A 27,563-nucleotide genomic window follows, 5' to 3' on the forward strand; every position below is an offset into this window, starting at 1 on the left:
ACCACTAAGCATAAGATCCCACAAAGGATACCAAATATCAACAAAAAAAAAGAGAATTTATTGAATCAAAAACAGAACATCATAGAATTTCTTCCCCCTCTTGACTGTGTGTGTGGAATTGAAAGTGTTAGGCTTCTGGAGCCTCTGGATGGAGTCTCATCTGCCTCTGTGAGGCTGCTTCCTCATGTTCCTGGGGTGGTTAAATAATAAGTATGAGCATGTTCGAGAGAGACTGAAAGAGGAAAAAAAAAAGTACATTTGCTCAGTGTGCCTCACACCCAAATCAAAAGGTGGTCGGTGCAAAGCAAGAAAGGCAGCGGCATGTATAATGACATCTCCAACAGGGGATATTGCGTCACTTCTAGAGAAAACCTTGGGGAATGAAAGCATGCATGAAACCATGTGTGGCATGCCTGCTCTGCAGGACACGGGGCTTTTAGAGAGGCTGCTGCATGCTCTGGATAGTCAGAGGAAAAAGAAGAAAGCAAATGTTACTTACCTGTAACAGGTGTTCTCACAGGACAGCAGGATGTTAGTCCTCACATACGGGTGACATCACAGGATGGAGCCCAATCACGGAATACTTTCTGTCAAAGTTTCCAGAACTTTGCCTGGCCCTTACTGGGCATGCCCAGCATGGCACTAACCCTGCAGCCAGCAGGGGTCCCCCTTCAGTCTTGTTACAAAGCTACAGGTAGTGCCGAACAATAAAATAAGAAAACGAACCCAACACCGCGGGGTGGCGGGCGGGTTTTGTGAGGACTAACATCCTGCTGTCCTGTGAAAACACCTGTTACAGGTAAGCAACATTTGTTTCTCACAGGACAAGCAGGATGGTAGTCCTCACATATGGGTAAGTACCGACCTGAGGATGTCCAAACATGCACCAAATGTACCCAAAGACGTGTAACAGGCACAACAACTGGGGTGGAATTTGGTAGAGGGCATCCTGAACCCCCACCAGGCAGGCGGAAAGGTGTTGGTACGTCACGTTGTAAACACGTTGTGCAAGATAGACTGGCCGAAGATGGAATCTTGTCTTCTGGCTTTGTCCAAGCAATAGTGGGCTGTAAAGGTATGGAGAGAACTCCAGGTGGCAGCCCTGCAAATGTCAGGAAGCGGCACCAATCATAGGTGTGCTACTGAAGTCGACATGGCCCTCACAGAGTGTGCCTTAACATGGTCTTGAAGTGGAATGCCTGCTTGCTGATAGCAAAAGGATATGCAGTCCGCTAACCAGGAGGAGAGAGTCTGCTTACCCAAAGGCTGCCCCAATTTGATAGGATGGAAAGAGACAAATAATTGGGTGCTCTTTCTGTGGGCAGCTGTACGGTCTAGGTAGAATGCTAGAGCCCGTTTACAGTCAAGGGTATGCAGAGCCTGCTCTCCTGGATTGGAATGGGGCCTGGGAAAAAAGATAGGTAGTATGATAGATTGATTGAGATGAAACTCCGAAACTACCTTAGGTAAGAACTTAGGGTGAGTGCGCAGTACTGCCCAGTCCTGCAGAAGTTTAGTGTAAGGTGGATAGGTAACTAGGGCCTGTAACTCACTAACTCTGCGAGCCGAAGTGACTGCCAAAAGGAAAATCACTTTCCATGTGAGATAGCGAAGTTCGCAGGACTGGAGAGGCTCGAATTTAGGGTGAGTGCGGAGTACCGCCCGGTCCTGCAGAAGTTTAGTGTAAGGCAGATAGGTAACTAGGGCATGCAATTCACTAACTCCGTGAGCTGAAGTGATAGCCAAAAGGAAAATCACTTTCCATGTGAGATATCTAAGTTCACAAGAGTGAAGAGGCTTGAATGGTGGCTTCATGAGCCGACCCAAAACCAGATTAAGGTCCCAAGAAGGGGCTGGAGGATGTAGTGAAGGCTTGATGTGGAGCAACTCCATTATCTGGTGCCTATCATCCTGTTCAGTCTGTAATTGGAAGGGAACCAATTCAGACATTTCCTTCACAAAATTTATAAAGGAAAGGTCCTCTGGAGGAGAACATTTCCAACTTTCAGTGGGTGAAGGTGATTAAGGTAAATCATCGGTGTCTGGAGAGGAATCATCGGTCCAGGTGTCATAGGGATCAGCACCTGTCCCTCTAGGAATTAGAGGGGGACAGGGTGGTGGAATATCTGAAGGTCCTGGTCTAGACTCTGAAGGAATCGGAGGAATTATCGGAGGCACCGATGCAGGCATCGAGGGCATCAATGGATGGCTCGGTGGCGTCGATGGACATAACGGCACCGATGATTGGATTGATGGTGAGGGACGTATCGGCATCAATGGCTGAGGCAGAACTCCCGATAGAGGGATGCAGAACGGTGTTTCTCCTCCCGATGATACTGTAAGTGGGGAGGGCACCGGAGCCATCGGAGACCCGGGAACCATCGGTGGAAAAGCGGCCATGAGCGCTTCCATCCTGGAAAGCAGCGGTGCCAATGCTGCTGGAATCGGGTCGATGATCGGTTCCGCAATCGATATTGGAGGAACCTGAATTCATTGCATTGCCTTATCAATGGCCTCCTGAACCATTCGATCCAGTTCTTCTCGGAGACCTGGAGCAAGCAGCCCCGGGTCCGGAAGAGAAGAGGGAGGCAGAGGCATAGCCAGAGGGACCACCATTAAAGGCGGAGTCACAGCTCCCGATCCCCTGTCGGTTGAGGGTTGCATCGGTGACCTGGTCGCAGAAACGCTCGGTGCCATTTCTGGACGGGGTTTCTTCGACAGTGGCTTGGACGATGGCGAGGTTGAGGATTTCGCTCCCTCGATGGTCCGAGTCTTACGGTGTCGATGGCGATGTTTGTCCCTGCGATCCCCTCAGTCCTGAGGGGGAGTAGAGGGTGTCGATGGCTGAGAAGTCGTTGATGCCAGGCGGTCACCGGCCGGTTGTCGATGCTGGCGCGAAGTCGACGGTACCGGTTCTGACGATGTTGATGCAATGGTCGGAGTCGGGGTTTGAGCACGGAAGAGAAGTTCCATCTTCTCCATTCTGGCCTTGCGACCTTTTGGTGTCATTAGGGCACATTTGGTGCAGGTCAAGACATCATGCTCGCATCCTAGACACATTACACAGACTTTATGGGGGTCTGTGATAGACATGGGGCGGGTACAGTCCGGGCACCAACGGAACCCCGACACCATGGCAAAAATTGAGCCGCGGTACAGTCGATGGCCAGTAGGCCGCGAGGGCCAAACTCGACAGTAATTGACAGAAAACGGGTAAAAACTTACTGGAGTACCGCAGTCTGAAAAAAGTTAGAGGAGGGACCCCTGTGAGGCAAATTAGCTTTTAGTAATTTCGTGAGGAAAATTCCTGTCAGGAATCTCTGCAAAGCTCCTTTACCACGAGGCTACTGCTGCGCAGAAAAAAGAAGACTGAAGGGGGACCCCTGCTGGCTGCAGGTTTAGTGCCATGCTGGGCATGCCAGTAGGGGCCAGTCAAAGTTCTGGAAACTTTGACAGAAGTTTTCCATGATTGGGCTCCATCCTGTGATGTCACCCATATGTGAGGACTACCATCCTGCTTGTCCTGTGAAAAACAATTTTTTAATGTTTTTCATGAGCCCTTGACTGCAAGCTGACTATTCCATATCAGAGGCGGGAGTTAAATTTGCCACATTAAAAAGTGAGTTGGGCACCCAGCGCTTTACTGCATTGCGGGTAATAGCTAATATCCTCATCTACATGCAATTAACATCTGAAGGGCTCTATCAGGTTTGCATTTGTTAGGGCATGTGTTTTGGATGCACTATCTCCTTACTGCATCCAGCGCTAGCCTAGCACTTCCAAAATGTGCATCCAACCACTTGAAACCAGAGCACTAAGCTGGGCACACTTTATTGCATCAGCCCCTCTGTCAGACAATGAATATGAGCATAATGATGACTGCATTTTTATACTATGTCCTACATTATCATCAAGGTTGCCCTTTAATAGCATTTAAAGGACCTAGGTCTGTTTGTGTTTCTTAGGCATATCTGAATGGCATCCTATGCTCTTTAATAATTGCACGTTAGTTATAGCGACCCTGGACAATATAACATGTAACCAAATCTAAGCAATATGTGACCTGTTATATGGATGTCAATTTGAAGTCTGAGTGTACCTTCATACGATGCTGTGAGAGATTCAGCTATTGTGTCTGTGAGCCTACAAAGAGGCTTCAAAAATCATTAGGTACCTCAGTGATGAAAACTCTTTAAATGTCCACTGTCCACTTCCAAGTTATTGCATTGATGATAGCTGACCACAGAACTAAAAGATAAGTGACAACAGTGGCATTATTTGTGCTATCATCAATGCAATAACTTGGAAGTGGACAGTGGACATTTAAAGAGTTTTCATCACTGAGGTACCTAATGATTTTTGAAGCCTCTTTGTAGGCTCACAGACATGATAGCTGAATCTCTCACAGCATCGTATGAAGGTACACTCAGACTTCAAATTGACATCCATTATAACAGGTCACTTTAATAATTGCAAGCAGCAGGCTTTAGTGAAGGGGCAAGGAGAGAAAGTAATTAAGTGTCACTCTTTTGCCTCCAGATGCATCCTTTTATTTGTACATGGTATACTTAACTCCATGAATACTGACATGTATGGTTGATCAGAGCAGTGGTGGCAGGCAGTATATATGGTGGCCACATTGAAAGGAGCAGGATGCTTGCAGGAGTGGATGTATGAAGGCAAGAGTTTCCTCTATTATTGTATGACTGCCAAGGATGTAAGGTAGGCGATGTAGTGATGGAGGCCTTGTGTGAACAGATACAGCTCCAGTGGCCAATTCCCTAGCCTTGCTGGCCTGTGTGAAAAGGGGTTGTGGGATTGTGAGGCCATAACAGCAAAGCAGAGGTGCTGGGCAACTTGCATGGTGCTGGTAAAGAAAAAATGGCTAGTATCTTGGAAAGCAGTCTCATCATAGGAAGTAGCTGTGAATTAAACAATATAGAATATTGTATAGATAAAAGCAAGCAATCTTTTTCCCATTTGGATATATTGGCCTTGTATACCAGCAGTTCCTTATGTCTGCAGCTTGCAAAAGCATTTTCAATTTGGTTTTATTGACAGACTATGATGAGCGTGCAATTTATGGGATACTGTCTCCAAAGGCTTTGTTTTTTGTGCACGCTATGATAGGTGTGAATGTCACTCATATGTAGGGCCCTTCATTTTCTGTTTAAACTGATTTTCACCTATAAATTCCTGGATTTTTCCAATGGTATGTGGTACAGCATGAGCAGTGGCTGGCTGGAGGACATATTTCAATCTGGACTCCAGCTGTCTCTTGTACAAACTATGAGGTCTATATTCAGAAACAGTCGGGATAGAAAAATTAGCTGGATAACATATCCGGCTAACTTTGGAGTCATATTCAACAGTGCAGTCACACTACTGAATATAGCTAGCTCTCTTAATTAGCCAGCCAGCTAATTTTAGGAGAGCTTTTTGACTCGATCAGACTTAGCCAGCTAAATCATCCAGTTAACTCTGAAATTTGGAGTTAGCTGAAAGATGCTTACCTCAGCACTTTTTCTCAAACATATAGCAATAGGTAAGTTACCTTTGCAGGAGCTGCCGCCTTCTCTTCTCTCAGGGCCTCTGCTCTCCACTGAGCCTAAGTTATATTCCTCCTCAGAGGAGCTACTCTGTACCCAGAATGCCTTGCCTTAAGGTGGATCGGGACAGACAATAGGGACCTGTCCTTTAAGGTGTTCTGAGGGTTCTTCTGGTGCACTCTCTCACAAGATGAAAACTGGTTTAAACTGATTTTCACCCTAATTTTGTGTGACTTGAAGAGCTGAAGATGCGTTTCAGCAGTTTCCAGAAGCCAGTGCAGGCAGAAAAGCCTGCTGTACTCAAGTCCTGATCTCCCCTTCCCCAAAGCAGCCAAAATATGCCTCAAATTTTCTCCTGACAGCAGCTGTGCTTTCCTACAGGGGCCAAGAGGATCCCCACAAGTTGTTCAGTGTAACATTATCTCCATGCATTGACTTCCCTGGTGCATGGAGATGAGGTCGGAACTGAGCCTGTGTGGCTCCTCTCGGCTCCTGTAGAAGAGCATGGCTACCATTGAGAGAAGGATTAGGTTGCTAGTTACTGCCAGAAGAGAGCTGGAACTGAAGCATCACTAAAGTACAGTTCCACAGTCGCTCAGCCAAACACATACATGCAGCTGCTCTTCATCAAAAGACCTACCTAGCAAACTCCTTGTTTCTCTGGCTCTGCACAGACTCAGAAGTGCAGTGCATGGTTGCATTGCAGAGCATGGGAACATGAGCATGCTGCCAAAAATGGAGGGAGGAGCCTGGAGTTACCACAGCCGTAAAAATGAATAATGTTTGGGAGGGAGGGAGGGAGGGGATTCTTCGAGAGAGAGAGAGAGGAGGGTTTGAGAGAAGGCGATTCTTGAGGAGACAAGGGGAAAGAGATATTTGTAAAGAAGGGAGGCAATGAAAGAATGGAAGGAGAATGCTAGAAAAAGGGATCAAGATCACTTGAAGAATCATTTGAGGGGAGGTTATATAAGCTGGCTGGGAGGGAATGGGACTCAAGTAGGCTTCTGTCCACCAAAATAAATTCTGATATTCTCCCAGAAAAATGATGAATAATTTTTGCCACTGATTTTCTCCCATTTTTGTTCTTGCATAAGCAGCCCTGATAAATTCCTGGAAATAATAATAACAACCCCCATGAAAATGAAGGTCCCTACTCATAAGCAGAATATGTGGGATACAATCTCAGTTTCTCAAATCTACTGTTAGTGCTTGCCTCAATACTTGCATTGAGTCAAAAAGAGCTTCCTAATATATAGGCAATATATCAAGGTATACCTGGAAGGTCCTCTTATTCAAGCCAGTGGCGCCCAATGCGCCCCCCCCCGGAGACCCCACGGAGCGGCGACGCAAAGCAGCAGAGAGCTGAAGCCAGAGAGACCGAAAACAAAAGTAAAACATTTTTTTTTTTTTTTTTTACAAAACAACGCTTGTCGCTGTCCACGGTCCTGGAGCCCTAGTCCAGCAGGGGTAAGTGAACCGGGCTCCCCGGTGTCACCCCTGACGCTGCTACTGGGAAAGCCGGGTCCTCGACCCTAGCAGCGGCCTCAACCAGGGGGGGGTAGTCCCCTCAGGACCTCACAACCCCCCTGGGAGACAGGGCGGACGGGACCTCAGGAACAATTTAGCAAAATCAAAATCCCAATTGAAAAACACTAAACTGGCCTAAAACCAAGAAAAAGAAAAGAACCGACCCTGACAGAGTACCAGAACCAGGGCAGGAAGGAGCTGTGACCTGACCTGCACCACCTACTGGAGACAGAGTAAGACTGAGGGGCTGTGACTGGCACAGGGGCATATATGCTCCGCCCACAAGTTTTAGTCTGTCTCCATCTACTGGTGCGGAGTCACAACCCAGGTGTCCTGGACTGATCCTGGTACGTACAGGGAAATAGGCAATATATCAAGGTATACCTGGAAGGTCCTCTTATTCAAGCCAGTGGCGCCCAATACGGTTGGGATATTCCTGTATATTTCTGAACATTTTCTTGGCCTCCGATTGCATTTTTTGGTACTCGAGAATCATCTCTCTCTCTCTCTCCATATATTGTATAGAATAGTCAGTTGGTACTGACACTTGCTAGTAATGCTATGTTTTTCTCCTTTACCACAATGTCCAGTTTTCTTGCATCAAGCTTTTTATTGGATGGAACAAGAAAATCCTAGGTGACTACAATTTCTTAGGTTTCTACAGTTCTTTCAGGGTTGTGATCCCAGTGCTCTTCTCACACAGTGATGTTACAGTATGTACACAGTATCCAGTGCCACTTTGTTATGCTATTCTATATACAGGCCTTCTGATATTGTCCAGCTTCATAATTCAGATGGAGTGCAGTGTGCCACATTTTCATGGTAAACGTCATGTACTTGATCAAGCTGGTGTTCATTGTGTACATTTCAAAGTAATTTTCTATCCAAAAGTATGGGATACCATCAAATATTTTTCTATAGTTAATCCATGCTATACTGAGGTTTTGACTTTGCTTATAGCTGGCTATTTTGGATTTATTCAATATCAGCTGGTCTTTGGTTCCATATACTCATTTGTTGCTCTTCTGTCACCATGATGTTATTAACATTTATGTGATTGTATACTCTGTATGTGCTGCGGTGAACAGCTTGTAGATTGTAGGAAGATACGTTATTGATTGGTAAGTTTTGGGGATGTTACTTATGTCTCCGTTTCAAAGCAGTCTTTCTTTCTGTTATTAGCTTTTGTGGTGGTAGTTCTTGCTATCTCGTCAATAGATTTTTGCAGTTTGCCAGGTCATGATCAAGAAATGTTCAATATTTGAGATAAACTAATAAATAACACAATCTATATCAGTATATCACAAATACTAACAAAAAAATCCTACCTATAAACTTCTTCTTTAAAGTTATATGGATGGAGTCAAAAACTTAATATTTGGAGATGAAAGAGCAGCATATATAAAAATCAATCAATACTGGCTTTCAGTTTGCTAGTCTTATAATGGTAAGTCTTGTTATAATCATAGGTCTCTGATGAATTTCTATAATTTTTCTAAATGTAATAAAACAGTATTTATTTCACGATTATGAATATTTCCTCCTCATTTGGCAGTACAAAATCTTTAATGTGATAATTATCATGGGGCATTGCTGGGGAAGTTCTTAAAGTTATTCTTAAAGTCCACAAAGGGCTGGGGTGTGAGTGTAGTATAACCCACTTGCAGGCTGATGCAATATCAGCACGGGGAAAACGGGTGCTCCTGATTGAGTGCCTGCTCTCCTAACACGCACCAAATCGACTTTTCCAGGGCACCCAAATTTATTATTTAAACCAGCTGCTGCTGCGGTAAAAAGGAGGCGCTCCTAGCACCTGCTTGGCAGTGGGCGCCCAGGAGAGGTGGTTGTCAGCGGGTTAGGAAAACAGAGCGACCCTTTTCCTAACTTGACCGCCGGCACTTTAAAAAAAAAAAAGTTTTTAAACGTTCTCGTTTTTATTTATTTATGCATGTTATATACCGTCATTCCTAACAGTTCACAAGAGACATTCATAGATCATTTCTATTAGATAGTTTGAAGAGACATTCATAATATGGGTCTATACATTCATGGGTCAATTCAATACATTCAAAACTCAGGTCAATTCCTGAAAGAGGAATAGTAGATGACATGGGGAGTAAAAGACATAGTTCATGATGTAGAGGATGCATAAATAATCATTCTTCACATTACATTGAGTGTATCTGAGTGGGACTTATGTGAGAATGTATTATTTAGTTCATTAAGTGTTAATTTAGAGACTCCTTTCTTCTAATTGAGTTAGGTTAGGTTGTATGCATTTTTGAAGAGCCATGTTCTTAAGCTCCTTTTCTGTTCCTCTGACTTAATATCGCCATGATATTAAGCTGGAGGAAGTACAGAAAAGCAGTATTTTCTGTTTTTCTGTACACCTTTTGGGCTGCTTTGAGCAGGCGTTAATTTCTAAGGGTAAAAATGTACATGTTAGGTGCACTTTTTTTTGCACTGGGGGAGAAGAGGTAATAGCCTCATCAACATGAATTTACATGTGATAAAGTGCTATTTGCTTTGCCGGGGGGGGGGGGGGGGGGGGGTTGGATGTGTGTTTTGGATGTGCTGATCCCCTTACAGCACAAGGGGTTGTGGACAAGCATTTTACCATGGGTTCACCAGTGTGCTCGACTAAGCACACTATATTGCATCAGCTTGCTCGAGTTTTAACTATACATTATTCGTTGTTTCTTCAGATGTTACTGGATGCTAAGTTAGATATGAAGAATTGTATGTTTTTAGGGGATTTTAACCTTTACATAGATAGGGACCCTGTAACATCTTATGTGGAGGATTTTCTGGCTACAATGGGTACTTTTGCATGGAGGCAAGTTTTGAAGTCTCTGACACACAAACAGGGACGTACTTTGGATCTGGCTTTCCTGCAGGAGAATTGGCCATATTTAAATTATTTCTCATATAGGTGTATGGATGTTCCATGATTAGACCAATTTTTAATTAGTTTCAGTAGTAACATTTTATTAGCTTGTCCTCTTTGGGGGATATATACACTTGAGACAAATGCGACCACAAGCTGAGGCAGAATGTTTGCGTGAGGTTTGGATTCCACATCTCCATTCTGTGGCTCCTGTAACTTGTTAGGTCGATACTTTAGAATACCGCTCTTAATGCTGTTGCTCCTTTAAGATATGTGCAGGCAGGGTGGAGATCTTGTGCGCCATGATTTTCCAATGAGATCAGAGAAGGTAAGTGTGTGCTGAGACGAGCAAAGAGGCGCTGGCATAAAACTAAATCTTTGGAGGTATGAAATTCTTTCTGGTTTTGCTGGATATTTCTTCAGCCTTTGATAATCTAAGTCATAAGGTTTTATTGGATCACCTTGCCAATTTAGGATTTACTTCTAAGGTCTTTGAATTGTTCTCTTATTTTTACAGAATTAGTTTCAGCAGGTGGTGGAGGATCCTGAAAATCTGTTCTACACCCCTTTCAATGTGGTGTACCTGAGGGATCGGCAATGTCAGCCATTCTTTTTATATAGATATTTCTCCATTGTGCAATGTATTGGCTGGACTTGGTGGGGAGTATAAAGTCTATGCAGATGATGTCCAGTACAGTTCAGAAAGCACTAGGCATGATCTTTGAGTACCTTTCTACAATTCAGGACTGGCTTCTGAAGTGAAATTTGAAGTTGAATCTAAAGAAAACAGAAATTATACCACCTTCTCAGGGATCAGTGATGGATGACCACAATAGCTTATTATTTCAAGATACAGCTGTACCTATTGTGGGTATGGATTGAATCTGGGTGGTTATTTTCAACTCCTCGTTGTCATTACATGCTCACACTCAGAGTATTGTAAAAAACTAATTTTGGAAGCTGCATATTCTTCGAAATTGAAATCTTTTCTTGAGCCTGCTGATTTGCAAACAGTAGTACAGGTTGTAGTGCTGACTCCATTGGACTACTGTAATGTTTTATTATTAGGTTTACCAAAGACAACAGTAATATCATTGCAGTTAATCCAGAACACCACAGCCCACTTGATTAGGGAGATCTCAATTAGAGATCATGTGTCATCAAGTCTTGAAGCATTTACATTCTTTACCAATCCAGTGGTGAATTGAATTTAATGTGCTGATAATTTATAAGGCACTGAATGGGTTGTTGTCAAAGTGTTCCTTTGCATTAACAACAAGTTATCGGCAATCTAATATATTGCACTCCTTGCATAAAAATGTATTGGTAGTGCCTTCTAGCAAGGATTATCATCATAATCCAGACAACGCTTGTTTAAGGTAATAGGACCTATACTGTGGAATGTATTGTCAAAAGAAATTAAGAACGAAGCAGAACTGGTGATATTTAGAAAGCAGCTAAAATCACGCTTGTTTAGACAAGCATACAAGTAATGTAGTATCTTATTGTGTACGCATTATACAAAGGGACCTGTGGTATTGTGATGTTGAGATGTATCTATTAAGAACAAGAGGAATACGTTTTTGTACGTTTTAGGTGTATGATTTTGTTTGCATTGTGATATATTTATTTATTTATTTAAAATCTTTTCTATACCGTCGTTAAGTTAATTCACCATCACAATGGTTTACAAAAAGGCACAAATAAGGTTAAAAGTTGGTTGGTATAGATAACATATTATGTGTGTGCCATTAGGGAACGGTAACATGTTTTAAATATAAAAGCTATGAGTTGAGTTTGTTTATATTGTGGTTGAAAAAATCTTCTTTACGGTACCTAAATAATTTAATATTCTAATATGTAATAGGAAAAAGGAGAGAGAAAATTTTCATAAACAAAAGAACTGATTGCTTGGTGCTTACTTATGTGCTTATTTGTTCTCTTCGTTCTGCTTAAAGAAGGCTTGTTTAAAAAGCCAAGTCTTTAGACTTACTTTGAAAAGTTTAAAGCTTCTCTGCAGTCTAATTTCAAGTGGCATTGAGTTCCACAGTACGGGTCCTGCCAGTGACAGCGCTCGCTCTCTTACTTGTGTGACGTCATGCTGATTTAACGGATGGAACAGTTAATAGCACCTTATTAGCTGATCTTAGATTTCTGTGAGGCACATGTACACGGAGTGCTGTGTTTAGCCACTCCGCTTTTTCATATATTGTATTCTTTGTTCAATAGGTAGCCAGTGAAGTTCAGCAAGTATTCCTGTAATATGATCTCTTTTCTTTTTTCCTGTCAATATTCTAGCTGCTGAATTTTGCAGTATTTGGAGTGGTCTAATGGTCGCTTGAGGAAAACCTAGTAACAGGGTGTTACAGTAATCAGTGCTTGCAAATACCATTGCCTGTAAAACTGTTCGGAAATTTGCCTTGATTAGTAAGGGTTTCAACTTTCTGAGAACCATTAATTTCATGTAACCTTCTTTTATTTTTAGTGAATGTGTTGTTGCAAGTTTAATTCAGGGTCTATTATTATACCTAGATTGTGCACTTTCACCGCTACTTCCACGGTTTGATTATTTTTTATTGCTATTGGTTTTTGAATTGGGTTTGTATTTTTTTGCTCGAGGTGCAGGAATTCTGTTTTTTCAATGTTTATTACTAACTCCATTTGGTTTAGTAGCTGTTTAATTATATCTAGGTACATACTGGCCAGATTTATCATTTCTTAATTTGATGTATGATTGTGTGTTATATCACATTTTGTTGTGATTTTATGTATGTCTGATCTATTAGCTGCCAAGAGTTTTATATTGTATGGGTATAAGTCGATTAAATAAATAAATAATAGTCTTCAAGATAAATTCTCTCAGTGATACACAAAAATATCCTGATATGGCACTCGTGTTTCAAACTTCCATTGCTTCCAGGATTTGGACATCAATTGCTCACAGAAGTTGACCTGTGCAAAGAAAGTGTTTTTAAATGCATGCACCAACTTGATGCTGATCATAGTCATTTATTATATCCCACGTTAAGGGGGTGGGAAATACTCCAAAAACCATGCACTTCAATTCATGAAACAGATGAATGTTAAGAGCGGCCTATAAAAGATTAAGATTTGCTGATTGGGATAGTTTGCTACAATACTGATCAAAACCTAGTCAATTTAAAACAGCATGTATTTTTCAATATTCAGTTAAAGCAGTAGAGCTATCACAGATATTATATAAGCATTGGCATGTGATCTTGTTACATTTAATGTTCAAGAACATCCAAATGTTGCTTATTTACAAGCATGGAATATCAAAGAAAATATTGTAAATTTTTTTTTTTTTTTTAATCGGAGGCTGAGGATCAAAGTAACTCTGCGAGATATTTTACATGTGGCCATTGTGATTTATGAGAGCAAAATATAGATAGCTGGACATGTACTGGTTCATTATATAAACCATATCACAAACATTTTACTAATTATCAATTCTCCTTTGTAATATATGCTATATTGTACCCATGCAATATCTATACAGGAAGGACTAAAAAAAATACAAATGAGATTGAACGAACACTGGAGTTGTTTGAATATCAATAAAATTCAAGCTCCAATTGTTATCTCCTTATATTTCAACTTCCCATCTATTCTGTGAATTGAAGTGGGCTGTTTTAGAGTTTATCCCACTCCAGTGGAGAGGTGGGGATAGAGAATCTGTTTTAAATTGGCAGGAATAATTCTGAATTTTATTTTAAATATATTAGCACTCCATGGTTTGAATGAAGAAATTATTTAAAAATTATTAAATTATTATTAAAAAATTATTGAAAAAAAGCACTGAGTTTAAAAAAGGTTAGGATAAGTTCCTGGAGGAGAAGTCAAAAAACTGCTTTTAATCAATAAGGAATAGTAGCTTGGGATCCATTTAATGTTTGGGTACTTGACAGGTACTTTGACTTGGATTGGCCACTGTTGGCAACAGGATGCTGTGCTTGATGGACCCTTGGTCTGACCCAGTATGGCGTGTCTTATGTTATGTTCTTTGGAATGAAGTTTAGAATACATAGATTATGTGGGATATAATAAATAACTATAATTGGCTATTGAGCTAATGTGTGCATTTAAAAATTTGCTCTTTGATTAGGTCATCTTCCAGTGAGTAGCTGATGCCCCTGAGAGAGATGGAAGTTCAAAACACAGATGCTGTGTCAGCATATTTTTCAGCATCACTAATTTATCTTGAAGCATGTTGTCACATTAAAGATTTTGCACTACTAAATGAGGAAAAAATTCACAACAGTGAGATAAATACTGTTTTATTGCATTTAGAAAAGTTACAGAAATTCAGAGACCTATGATTATAATGAGACTTACTGATATAAGTCTGATGAAATGAAAGCAAGTATTGATCGGTTTTATATATGATGGTCTCTCATCACAATATTAAGTTTCTGACTGCATCCATATAACTTTAAAGAAGGGAAAAGTTTGTAAATATTTGAGCCAAACATTGGACAGTTTATCAGGGCCGGGGCTTTTTCAACTGGGGGCTCTCTTTTTAACCTGGTTTCAGGTCTTTTGTTATTACTACAGGCCATTCCACAGTTTCTAAAAGTATTGCTTTTCCATATGCTTCTGTATACTGGGTAGCCATTCTGCTTCTGTTGTATTCTACGGGTTGCTTATATAAATTTCCCCAGAACTTTTCAGTTTTGGTTATTGTTGGGCATATTTTAACCATACTAATGTTATTTTTCCCAGTTCCTGTTAGAATTGGTGTTCTCTCTAAATATTTTATTTTGATATTTCTCATTTCCGTTTTCTTCAAGTCTTCACAACTTTTGAGATTCTATTTTCAATTTATTATTGGAGTATATGAATTTAAGACCATCTATTAATACAACATGTTTCAGCTTCATCTCTGAACTCATTTTTTTGGCATCAATCCTTTGAGCTATTCATGTACCAGTGACAGCTCTGCAAACATTTGCTTTTCTCCTCTATATGTTATTTTCCAAGGAGTTGATGAAACTTTTCTCTTTTTCTTCTGGCCTTCACAATATTGGATCATATTTATTTTTATGTTATCAATAGATGGTTCTTTCATGAAGATTATGGCCTTGTTGATATTATGTTTTGTTTTAAACTTTGGCTGTTGGATTTATCTTAGTTTTATTGTGTGGGGCAATGCTGGGGTTTTCCTCATTGATTTATATGGAGCTGGGATAAATACATTTTTCAAAGAATATGCAAATGATGCTGTTTGAAGACAGAAGTGTGACCAACTGTTTTTGGATTCTTGTCAAAACATGGCTTAAACACATTCAATCTGGTTTCCCCACATTTTTCCACAATGGACAGATGTCACCAAAGTGACATGCACATTCAGGCTGAGGTAGATCTTAAAAAAGTACACACGCGTGTACTTTTGTTCGCGCAACTGGTGCAAACAAAAGTATGCCGGATTTTATAAGATACACGCCTAGCCACGCGTATCTTATAAAATCCGGGGTTGGCGTGTGCAAGGCTGTGCAAAATCGGCAGCCTGCGTGCACCGAGCCACGCAGCCTGCATCCGTTCCCTCCAAGGCCGCTCGGAGGGAACGGTCCTTCCACGTCCCCCCACCTTCCCCTATCTAACCCACCCCCCAACCCTACCTAAAACCCCCCCTACCTTTGTTGAGCAAGTTACGCCTGCCTGAGGCAGGCGTAACTTGCGTGCGCCGCCTTGGCATCCCCCGGCACAGGCCGCAGTGCCGGGGGACTCAGGACCGCCCTCCCGGCCCGCCCCCAAACCATCACCACGCCCCCGGACCCACCCCAGCCCGCCCCCTGACACCAGACATGCCCCCAGACACACGCCCAGCCTGCCGACACGCCCCCGGACACGCCCCCTCCTGCCCCTTTTACGAAGCCCCGGGACTTACGCACATCCTGGGGCTTTGCACGCGCCAGCGGCCTATGCAAAATAAGTGCGCGAGTGCCCTGCGCCTAAATCCTGCAGGATTTACGCCCACAGGGCTTTTAAAATCTACCCCTAAGTGATGAAGCAGAGAAACATAGAAAAAGATGGCAGATAAGAACCATAAAGACTCATCTAATCTGCCCAGTTCACTTTCTAATATAATGATATAGACCTAAGTTGATTGCTGGCTTTTCCTTCAACTTATTCACAACTAAATAGCTAATGTATTCTGCAGTTTAGAGCAGTCTCAGCCCCAAATGCTTCTTCATATACACATTATCACGCATTTCCCTCTGTTTAGACTCCAAATCAGTCTCTGCTCCATCTTTGAATAGGAAATAGTTTTATTTTCCAGCCTTCTTTCTAGCCCAAAAAAATGCGACTCTGCACCCAGTCCATATGAGTATGTAACCTATATGAACAATACAGAATTAGTTAAAAGTATTTATGCCTATATACATAATAATGAAATATTAGTGAAAACGTAAGGAAAAATAACATTGTCAATGAGCAAGTTTAGTTGCAGTTATTTTTATTTGAAGAAAGAAATAAAGCTGTGACTTAGGGCTGGATTTACTAATGCCGCAAGGCATAGTGAATCCCGCGGTAACGGGGGGCGGCCCTGTGATCGCTGCCGGCGTCGAGACACCATAAAAGGTGTAGTTATTCGGCGCGAAACCGACAGCGATAAACAAGCGTACCTTTCGCTGTCGGTGAAGTCTTTGCGGCGTCAGCCCTGGTGCCGACACCACCCCGACTCCGCCCCCATCTTGGTATCGCACACAATAAGGGACTTTTCATGTGCGAAACATCCCTTATTGCGTGCAATCCGCTTGGACAATGACCTTAGTGTCATTTATTATCTACTTAGCACTAGGGATATGCATTTGTGCATCCATTTATTTGATTTCTTTCATAGCTAAGCATGTATCTAAAGAATGGATGCACAAAATGAATGTGCACACCTCTGTGGGTGCACATAGATGTAAATGCACACCATTTGTTTTGTGCGCCTAGCCTCAATTTGTTAGATAGGTGCTTAGCGGCGAAACATATCAAACGAATGGACACATAAATGCACCTCCCTATTTAGCACTGATAAAAATCACCAGATTTACAGAAAAGCTATTATAAAATCTGGGGCCCACACACAATCAAATCTTTTCAAAATAACATTTAACAGATTTTTCCCCACAATTCTACACTTTAAGGTGAATTTTAAAAGCCCGGCATACAACTGGTGTGTGCCAACTGAATTTTAAAATCCGTTCAGATACGCGCATATCTCCTGCTGCGTGCACATATGAAAAGTTTTCAAAAAGGGGTGGGACGTGGGCATTTCAGGATGTGGCCAAGAGACGTGAGCATACTTATGCACCTGGACACGCGCCCAGGACCTGTGGCACTTACATTTGCTTCCACTATAGAGGAGGTGTAAGTTAAAAAATAAATAAATAAATATATTTAAACTAACCATAACAGATAATATAATTGTAAGGGTCTGGGGTAACTGGGGGGAGTGAAGGCTATTAAACAATGGGGGTTTGAAGGACTTACGTGTTAGCTGAGCGAACTGGTGAAACTGGCAATGGGTGCGTGCCCCTCTGAAAATCCCCGACTTATGCAGTAGAAGCGGGATTTGCATGCCCACTTAAAATTGGGCGCACGTGTGCACAGTCAAGCTAGTTTATAACATTCGTGCATATATGCGCATTATAAAATAGTTGTGTATCTGGGTATGCGCTGATGAACACATGCCAAAGAGCGTCCATGTGCCAGTTTGAAAGTTACCATCTATGAATGCTCTATATCTGATGTGCTCTTATTTTCAGATACTACCACATCTAGAATTTACACTAAATTGCAGTTTGATTTTCCTCTGCTTCACTTTTAATGTTCCTAATAGAGGCTTGCTCTTGTGATCCACAGGCTGAGAAGCACTGATAACTTTTTTTTATTTTTTACATCATTGCCAATTACTCCATTGTAAGTGGTTAGTGCATTCCGAGTACCTGTAGTAGCAGCAGAGAGAGAAGGAACAGGATCCCAAGCTTGATATAAATGGTGAGTTGCAATACAGTCTCTTTTTGAAACCATTTCTTGAATTTCTTGTTCCACGATTCCTCTGACAACACTCAGCTTCCTTCCAAACCTAAAAGTCCAGCAGAAATCAATATTCTTGTAAATTCAACTTTATCAAATATACAAAATCCTGATTTACCTTTCCGCCTTTTATAATTCTGCAGCTATCTTAAACAGATATTAAAGAATGATTTTCAAGATTTAACACTACAAAAGTAAATACTTGATGGTTCAAAGAAATATGATTTCTTTTTTTAACTGAGGGAAAGATAAATTACCAATTTTCGTTTGCCTTGTGTGTCACATGTTTTTATGCTCTGCTCATATCCATTACTGGAGTACATTTCAAAAGTGTGTGTGTGTAAATTGTGTTTTTGGTGTTTGTAGGCCTATAAATATTTCATGGAAACAATCCTGTGCATAATTTTATGCAAAGAGGCATTCCAGGGGTGGAGGTGAGGTGGGAAAATTTTGAATGTTCGTACTTTCGATTTTCAAATATATGTAATGGCAGAACAGGGGTTTTGCTTGCTTTCTAGTTTATTGTTCTGCTCTGTGACACTTTTCCCCAAAGAGCTTATTTCCTGTGTGCTGGCCTGAAAGTGGAGTTTGACCTCTGCACTGGACTTCAAGCAGAGGCTTTTTGGATGTTGTCTTGACTGAAGGTGGCTTTATCAGCATACACATCCCAGCAGCCCTGAATGCACATAACACTGGAACACTCTCCAGTGCCATTGGCCAGAAAGCTAACTGTTAATACTGTGTACCCTGACTGGCCCTGGACACAGAATTTGCCCTGAGGGTTCTGGAGCTCTCCAATCTTGGCTGGGAGTGCAGAGGGAGCAGATCTCTGCTCTGAAACCCTGTTCAGCTCCTGTGGACAGCCTTTTCCTGACCTCCCCAGGCACAACTTACATAGTGAAAAGTGTTTAGCTAGTTTGTATTGTTTAATCCTCATTGTTTTACCTGCTTGTTTGCAGTTTAAAACTTTTATCCATTCACTGTTCCTACTTTTTTTTAATAAACTTATTAGTTTGTTAGCTCTGCCTGTGATGGACTGACTAATTACCTCGGTATTGTGTACATTTGGCCTGTGGATGTATTTCTAGGAACTGTGTGACCCTTGGTTGTGAGGGATCTCAGTGTCCCTAGAAACCACCAGGGATAGCTTGCGGGTGAGAAACTTGCCCAGAGGCAAGCAGAAACCCAGTTGGTGGGTGGGAGGTTGCCAGTGTAGAAGCACATGCGCAGGTGCAAGCGGATTTGTGCAGTGCTTGGCAGGACCCTCCAAGTGGCCACAAAGTTTCTCTGCATGGGAATTAGGGGCGGTGCTGTGGCTTTATATGACATATGTGCATACATTTTTGCAAGAATGTTTGCACCTGCTCTGCAGGAGGTGTGGATGTGTTCTACTATGCCACTCTAAGGTATGTGTAGTCTTGCTAATTTTCAAAAATGTCTTGCATATGGAAGACCACTTTAAAAACTAAGGCTGAAGTTCATATGTATTTTGCATGTAACCCCTTCTTTGGTTTAGTGCCAGAATAAAAGGGGTCACAGAGTCCCAGATCTCTAACTCTTCTCTCCATTCACTACATTGTTAGCCACTGGGGTGCTGCGGTGCCTCCAGTGGAGAGGAGGTCAAGCCTCCGGGGCCCTAAGCCAACAATGGGTGGGGATCAATACATATTCTCTCCAGTCTGTCTCAGTAGGCTGGATCTCCAATTCAGAAAGAGCAAGCAAGAAGGTTGAAGTGGTAATGAAATAAAAAGTTTACTGTAATTCACAAAAACTTGATAAAAGATGAAATAAAAAAAATAAAAATCTCAATATAGGTGTAAAGAAACACCAAGTGCCTTGGTCTTTTTCTCTTTCTCTGAGTTAATGTCCCTTCTTGATAATGGGAAAGTAGGAAAATCCTCTCCTCCAAAAAGTGGATAGGAAGTTGGTAATAAGGCTTCCTCTCATTCAAGAATAAAGAAAAAGACTTCTTCAAAAACCATCCTTATTTCTGGCAACTACAATCCTCACTTTAACTGAATGCAGGGCAAATTAGCAGCCTATGCCAATCCCCTCAGGCAGGGGGATAAAGTCCCTCCTGAGCTGGGAGTAGAACAAAAACAACTCTCAAAAGACAAAATTTCTCCTCTTCTTTTCACACAGAACAGTCCCTCTTCTGGGTTTGTGAAGGCACTGGTAAGTAGGGCAAAATCCTAACCCCTCTGGAACTGGCTGTGGGGCCTGAAATTGGGGAACCACCTACACAACTCCATTCCTTGGAAAACCAAAAGCTACAACCAACCACGCATTACACATTCTTCTGAGGACAAGCAGGATGGTAGTCCTCCCACATGGAGTGTCATCATCAGATGACCATGCACACTGAGCATGCCCAGCATGCTATATACCAGGCGTCCATGAGGGGTCCCTCTTCAGTCTCTTCTTTTCTGCGGAACTGTAAGCCTTGCTGAGTGATTGAGGTCACTTTGGCTCTCTTTAGCCTTGTGGAAAACGATTTTGCTCTTCGCGTTTTTGGTTTTTTCCCTTCAAGTCCATCGTCTGGTCTCTCTCGGTGCCTTCCCTTAGTGTTTCTTAGTCAGGGATTTTGGTGCTTCGGGTAAGTTTTCTTTCACAGTTGATTTCCTCCCATGGTGTCGATGCCTTGGTGCCTGCCGGCTATAGATGCTCACCATCGCTTTCGAATTTGTGGACCTTTTGTTTCACCCAGTCATGGCCACATCCAGTTTTCACCGATGCCTCCAATGCCTAAGGACCATGGCCTATCCCTGATCCTCATGAGGTATGTATCCTCTGCCTGGGGGCATCACATGATGTTCGGGGTTGCTGCATATGCGCACAGATGACCACAAAGGGACACTGGCTGTGACTCAACAAGATGGATCAGCTTTTAGGGTCAAAGAAGTCTGAGCCATTGGCATCGGCACTGAGGGACCTTGGAGCTGCACTGATGACCACTACACCATCAACCTTGGTTGAACTGCTGGTTCCGATGCTGCTGGCGGATATGGGTGCTGGAGACCGATCATTGTCAATTTCCTCTGGGCCGAGGACGCTGGATTTGTCATCTTCGACCTCAGTACCAGGGAAAAACCAGGCTGAGCATTGAGGGAAGCCTATGAAGCATCGGCACCAGTCCCCGTTGATGCACTGTGCCAAGGCAAGGGGATGCACTGGTTTTTACCATGATGCCCCCGAATCAACCCTGTGAGGACAGCCCATCCTGTTTTGGTGCTGGGGGTCTGTGACTGGCTCCATTGGTCCAGGTACTAGTCATCGATCCCCCTCACGGGTCCGAAGAAGATCTGACTAACCCTCCTTCCTTTCCAATTGGTGTTGGCATCAGCAACTTTTGAGGAGGAGCTGAAGCGCCAAGTCCAGCTGACAGTAGAGCGGGCGCTGCAGGGTCTCAGTTCTGGGGTACCAACTGCACCAGACCTGGTGCCGCCCGTCCTTGTACCACTTCTGGAGAAGCTCAATGTGCTCATCGGGATGTTACAGACATAGTTCCCAGGGCACCAAGGCCTCCCCTACCAATATGGTGATTGCTGCCATTTTCTTAGAGGAGGAAGCTCCACAGAGGCCAGCAGAGATGCCGAGGCCTGTAGCCCCTCATCTAATTCTACCGGTGCCTGCACCTCTATACAAAAGTCAACCACCTAAAGCCCCATCCCATATACAAAATAGTGAGGAAGAGGGTCCCTTTGACCCCTAGGGGGATGATCTGACTGAGTCCTCCTCCGAGGACTCTGATGGTCTCCCGTCAGACCTTCTCCTCCAGATGAATGAAGGAAGTCCCTGCTTATGACCTTGACCTTCGCAGGGATTGTGAGGCGAAGGCCTTCCCATTTCAACTTTTGACAGAGAAGGATTCCGGGTACAAAATGCTTGAGATCCTCCTGTTTGTGGAGCCTCCTAAGGAGATCATGGTGGTCCCGGTACACGAGATCCTTAAGGAGTTGCTGCTGAGGATATGGGAACACCCCCTCACAGTGCCTCCCATTAACAAGGCGGCAGACAGGGTCCACCTCGTCTAGAAGGCTGCCGGACTCAATAAGCGTCAGCTGCTTCACCAGTCAGTGGTGATCGAATCTGCTCTCAAAAAGGGCCAAGCACTCTCAAACTCATTCTTCGGTGCCCCGGGGAAGGACCATACAGTGATGGACACTCTTGGGAGGAAGGTGTTCGAAGGCACCATGCTTATTGCTTGCATCGCTGCCTACCAGCTCTACATGAGACAGTACTTGCGGGACATCTGGAAGCAGGTTCAAGAAGTGGATGAGTAGCTGCCTCAACAGCAGCAAGACAACCTCATGTCGCTGGTGCACAAGGGTCTAGACTGCAGAAAACACGAGGTCCATGCAACCTATGATGTTTTTGAAACTGCATAGAGATTGTCTGCAGAGGGAATTGGCGCCTGCAGAATGACATGGCTGCATGTCTCGAATTAGGTACATGAACGACTTGCTGACGTGTCGTTTACTGGAGAGAATCTCTTTGGCGATAGGATAAAGGATGCTGTGGCCCAACTTCGTGACCACCATGAGACCCTCCAACAACTCTCAGCCAGTACTCAGGATCTGAACTCCTCTTCCAAGAGGCCGTCGAGACTGAACTCAAGGAAGTATTATCCCCCACCTACCTGCTCCCGTCAACACCATCAGGGCTCCCACGGCCGTCCCAGGCAGCAGAGAGTCCCCAAACACCAGCCAGCAACTCAGTCTACTGCAGGGATGGGGTTTTGACTGGGCTGTAGGGAGCATAAGCCAGTTGCCCTATTCCGGGATGACGGACCCTCCGATTTGGGAAGGCTGCAATTCTTTGTGAACCAGTGGCCCAGTGTAACCTCTGACTCATGGGTTCTATCCATCGTCCACCAAGGTACCAATTATATCTATTAAGTGTCCCGTCAAATTGCCCTCTGTGCCCAGATTGGGGGCCAGTAGTGCATCAGGAGGCACTACAAACGGAGCCCTCTTCCCTCTTAATGGCCAGAGCAGTCAAGCCTGTACCACCAGAGAAAAGATGGCAGGGATTCTATTCCAGGCACTTCCTAGATCTAACATGCCTTGAACATGTTTCTAAAAAGAGAAAAGTTAAAAATAGTTTCCTTGGGCACCTTGATCCACCTTTTGCAAAAAGAGTACTGGCTATGCTTCCTCGACCTAAAAGAGACACACTTATATCGCGATCTTCCTAGGTCACAGGAAGCATCTCTGATTTGTGGTGGGAACACAGTACTTCCAGTACTGAGTGTTGCCATTCGGGCTCGTGTCCGCCCCACAGAACTTCACATAATGCTTGGCCATGGTGGCGGTGCACCTCTGCAGACTAGGAATACATGTCTTCCCATATTTGGACAATTGGCTGGTCAATAGCACGTTTCAGGTAGGAGCCATCAGAGCTTTGCATTTGACCATTCGAGTGGAATCATTAGATTTTGTTCTCAACTACCCAAAGTCCCATCTCAGCCTGTCACCACAATTGGACTTGATAGGAGCCCTGCTAGACACGGCTCAGGACAAGGACTTTCTGCCCTGCCAGAGGGCCGTCGCCATGGTGACCATTGCAGCAGAAATTCAACAGAATCAGCAGGTGGCGGCCTGGCACATGCTGAGGTTCTTGGGCCATATGGCCGCAACCGTCCATGTTACTCCCTTGGTACGTTTACACATGCGCAGAGCCCAATTGATTCTGAGGTCACAGTGGTACCAGGCCACTCAGAGCCTCCAGATTTGCATCTGAGTTACCCGTCTCTCTGGGTGAGTACTTTCCAATCTGAAATAGGGGATCTCATTTCTGAGTCTCCCCACTCAAATCTTCCTAACCACGGATGCATCTACCCTGGGGTGGGGAGTTCATGTAGGTGGGCTAGGTACCCAAGGTCTTTGGTCTGCTCAAGAACTTTCCTGTCAAATCAACTTCCTGGAGCTTCAGGCGATCAGGTATACACTATGGGTTTTCAGAGACTGGCTGTCCAATAAAGTTGTCCTGATCCAGACTGATAACCAGGTAGCTATGTGATATATCAACTAGCAGTCCATATCTGGACATGGGCCCTGTTCCACGGGATGGTGCTCAGAGCCATGTACCTAGCTAGGATGGAGAGCATGGTAGTGGACAGGCTGAGTTGCGCCAGGGGGTAGCAAATCGGATATTCTGCCTCTGGGGGAGCCTGGACGTAGATCTGTTTGTGTCCTTCCAGAAAGCAAACCAGCCTCAGACTTCTTGCCCGTTATAGGGGCAAGGGTCTTCTGTGTGCCTTTCCTGATTCCCTTAGTGATAAAGACTCTCTTGAAATTTCACAAGGACAGAGGGATAATGATCCTCATAGCCCTTCACTGGCTGAGACAGGTCTGGTTTCCACTCCTGCGTGAGCTTCCATCCAGAAACTGATCAGCCTGGGGACTTCCTCAGATCTCACCACTCAAGACCAAGGCAGGATGCGGCATCCCAACCTCCAGGCCCTGTTGTTCTCAGACTGGATATTGAGAGATGGATTCTGCAGCCACCTGATCTTTCAAAAGATGTATCTCAGGTCCTGGTGGCTTCTAGAAAGACTTCCACAAGAAAGTCCTACGAAATGAAGTGGAGGTGGTTTTCCATGTGGTGTGAGAAGGCGGCCCTAGATCCATTCTCCTGCTCCACACAAAAACTGCTTATTACTTTGTACAGTTATCGAAGGCTGGCTTGAAAACTACCTCCGTTAGAGTTCATCTGAGGGCAACTGTTGCATATCACTATGGTGTAGATGGTACACCCATCTCTGTACAGCCTATAGTTATGCATTTTATGTGGGGCCTGCTTCAATTGAAGCTTCCCTTAAAACCTCCCACTGTGTCTTGGGATCTCAACGAGGTGTTAGCTCAGCTAATGAAAGCTTTTTTTGAGCCGCTGCGCACCTATGACCTGAAGTACCTGACCTAGGTGGTCATATTTTTGGTGGCGGTCACTTCAGCCACAGATCAGTGAGCTCCAGTCCTTAGTGACTTATCCATCTTATTCTACATTTTATAATGACAGGATGGTCTTACGTACACACCCTAAGTTCCTGCCTAAGATGGTGATTGATTTCCATCTTAACCAGTCAATTGTCCTGTCAATATTATTTCTCAGGCCCCATTCACATCAAGGTGAACAAGCACTGCACAGTTTGGATAGGAAACGAGCCTTAGACTTCTATCTGGAGTGGACAGAAGACCATAGGCAGTCCACCCATCTTTTTTTTATATCCTTTATTTTTCCATTTTCCAGGATACATATCTGCAACATCAACATAATGATAAACACAACAGATACACAACATAGTTACAGTCGTCTATCCAAATGTCCCCCCCCCCCCCCCCTTATCTACTTCTCAATCTTGATCAGTTGGAAACATAGGCAAGATCCAGTCTGCAGGGTGCTTGAAACTTACGGATCAGAATATCACAATTATTATTATGCTGCTGTCAGCCCAAACAGTTAACGCTGCGCTAGCAGATTGTTTCTGGCTTTGGTGTTAAGGAACATCACATACGCGCGCCACGTGTCCATGTAATTAGCATAGTTCTTTGGGGACGAGCGGCGGGCCGTCGTGAGCTTGAAGTAGTCATTCTATGCAGTCGTATTCTCCAATACATGCTGGGAGGGACTTTGTTTACTGTCCAATGTTCTAGAATCGATTTCTTAGCCAGAAGAAATACCTTGAGCAGGTACATCCACTGTGGGTCTGTAAGAAGATGTCGCATCCCTACCCCATTTTCAAATAAGCACAACTGCGGTAATGCTGGTATCTCCACACACAACAGATAACTTACATATTTTAAAATCCTTTCCCAGTACTTCTTCAGTCCTGGACATTCCCAAAATAAATGGTATAATGTTCCAGGCACCTTATTACATTTCATACACACATCTGTTACCAATTTGGCTCTAAATGCCCATGTGGTGGGGACGTACATTCAGCTAAATAATTTGAAATGGGACTCACTGAGTAATATATTGTCTGAGATTCCCTTTATGTTTGTGAAGCAGTCTCTTTATAATTGTGGAGATATGGGTGCATCTATTTCCTGGTTCCAACAGGCTGCTAATAGGGAGAACGCGTCAGAAATTGGTAGTTCATTCATGGCTCTGGTAAGAATAGCACATGACACTGTTTTCCCTGCTGGTACTGTGAAAAACTTTAGCAGTCTATCAGGTGTTGGGGGGGATTGCCGAATGGCTAAATCCTTTTCAATAAAATGCCCTACCTGAAGATATGCATAGAATTCCCTATGAGGGATTTGAAACTCTGATTGTAGGTCTCCGAAACTTCTAACTGCCCCTCCATCTCCTTGTAAATATTGCCTTAAAGACATCAGCCCTTTACAAACCCACACTAAAAATATTGCATTTTCCATCCCTGACGGAAACCTTGGATGCCCCACTATGGACATACATGGGGAGACCTCCCATGTTAGCTGTAACTTGTAAATTTCCAGGCTTGTCTGCAGGCCCCTACTATTGGGTTAATTTGAATGTAGTGAGGGAGTTGGCGGTTCGGGACATGTAGCAGATTCCCTACATCATATAAGTACCATCAGGCACTTAAAGAAAACTACATCTTGTGAGAAAAAGACACAAAAAAATAGTAAAAATGAACTGAGATGTTAAAAGAGAAAATCAGCGATGTGAAGACCCGCCCCCCCCCCCCCCGACATCATGACGACCAGCCAGCGGCGACCCGATTAACGGCGCGATTCCACCAGGCGTTTTTCCCCTTTGTGCTAACCTTTGTGCTCCTTCTAATATAATTATATTTATGTTTATGTTAATAATTTAACTTTTATTAATGTTATTTAGCTTTTTGCTTTGTTTAAAATTATTTCATTATTGACGTTTAAATGTATTAGACTAAGGAATTTTACTTCCTGCTTATTCTGTTTCATTGTAAACCGGTTTGATATGCATTTTATGCAGGAAAATCGGTATAAAAAAACTAAAAATAAATAAAAAAAAATAAATCAAAAGGATTACACCAACCTTGTAAAAAGCCCATGGGGGAAAACCGCTGTATTCTAAACAGTCAATCGTATAAGTGTCGCAAAAGGCATGCAATGTTGTAGGTATGAAAATTAGGCCAACCCATCCCTCCCTTCTCCCAGGGCAACTGTAATGTTGCCAATGCTAGTCTTGCCCGCTTATTACGCCACAAAAAACCTATGTATAGCTTTATCTAGTTCAACCAAATGTTTGCATTTGATCCAGACTGGCATCTGCAGAATGTTCAGCCATCGCGGCAGCTCCATCATTTTAAATAACTGGATCCGGCCACTAAGTGATAAAGGGAGGGTTGCCCAATCTTCTAGTCTTTGCTTTGTTTTATGTAATAAAGGGATGATGTTACACTCGTAAATATTCTGTATGTCGACTGGGATATTAATCCCTAAATATTTAATTTCAGTCAAGACCCATCGTAAGGGAAAAACCCCCGGCCAATTGGCCCTTAAGAGTCCCCAATACATCCATAGCTTCTGATTTGTCACGATTAATTTTAAGCCCTGGAAATTTGCGAAATTGATGTTGGAAGG

The 27,563-nt window shown here is 43.3% G+C and overlaps 1 protein-coding gene across 1 annotated transcript in view; it reads right to left on the reverse strand.

The window, feature by feature from the left end:
* HTT (huntingtin) overlaps positions 1-27,563 on the reverse strand; it is a 797,032-nt gene that overhangs the window by 115,273 nt on the left and 654,196 nt on the right. Inside the window, exon 56 of the mRNA XM_029606726.1 lies at positions 17,922-18,061. Within this exon, the coding sequence (XP_029462586.1) occupies positions 17,922-18,061 (140 nt within the window). The remainder of the gene's footprint in view (positions 1-17,921; positions 18,062-27,563) is intronic.

The sequence above is a fragment of the Rhinatrema bivittatum genome, chromosome 1, assembly GCF_901001135.1.
Source record: "Rhinatrema bivittatum chromosome 1, aRhiBiv1.1, whole genome shotgun sequence".
Classification (NCBI taxonomy): domain Eukaryota; kingdom Metazoa; phylum Chordata; class Amphibia; order Gymnophiona; family Rhinatrematidae; genus Rhinatrema; species Rhinatrema bivittatum.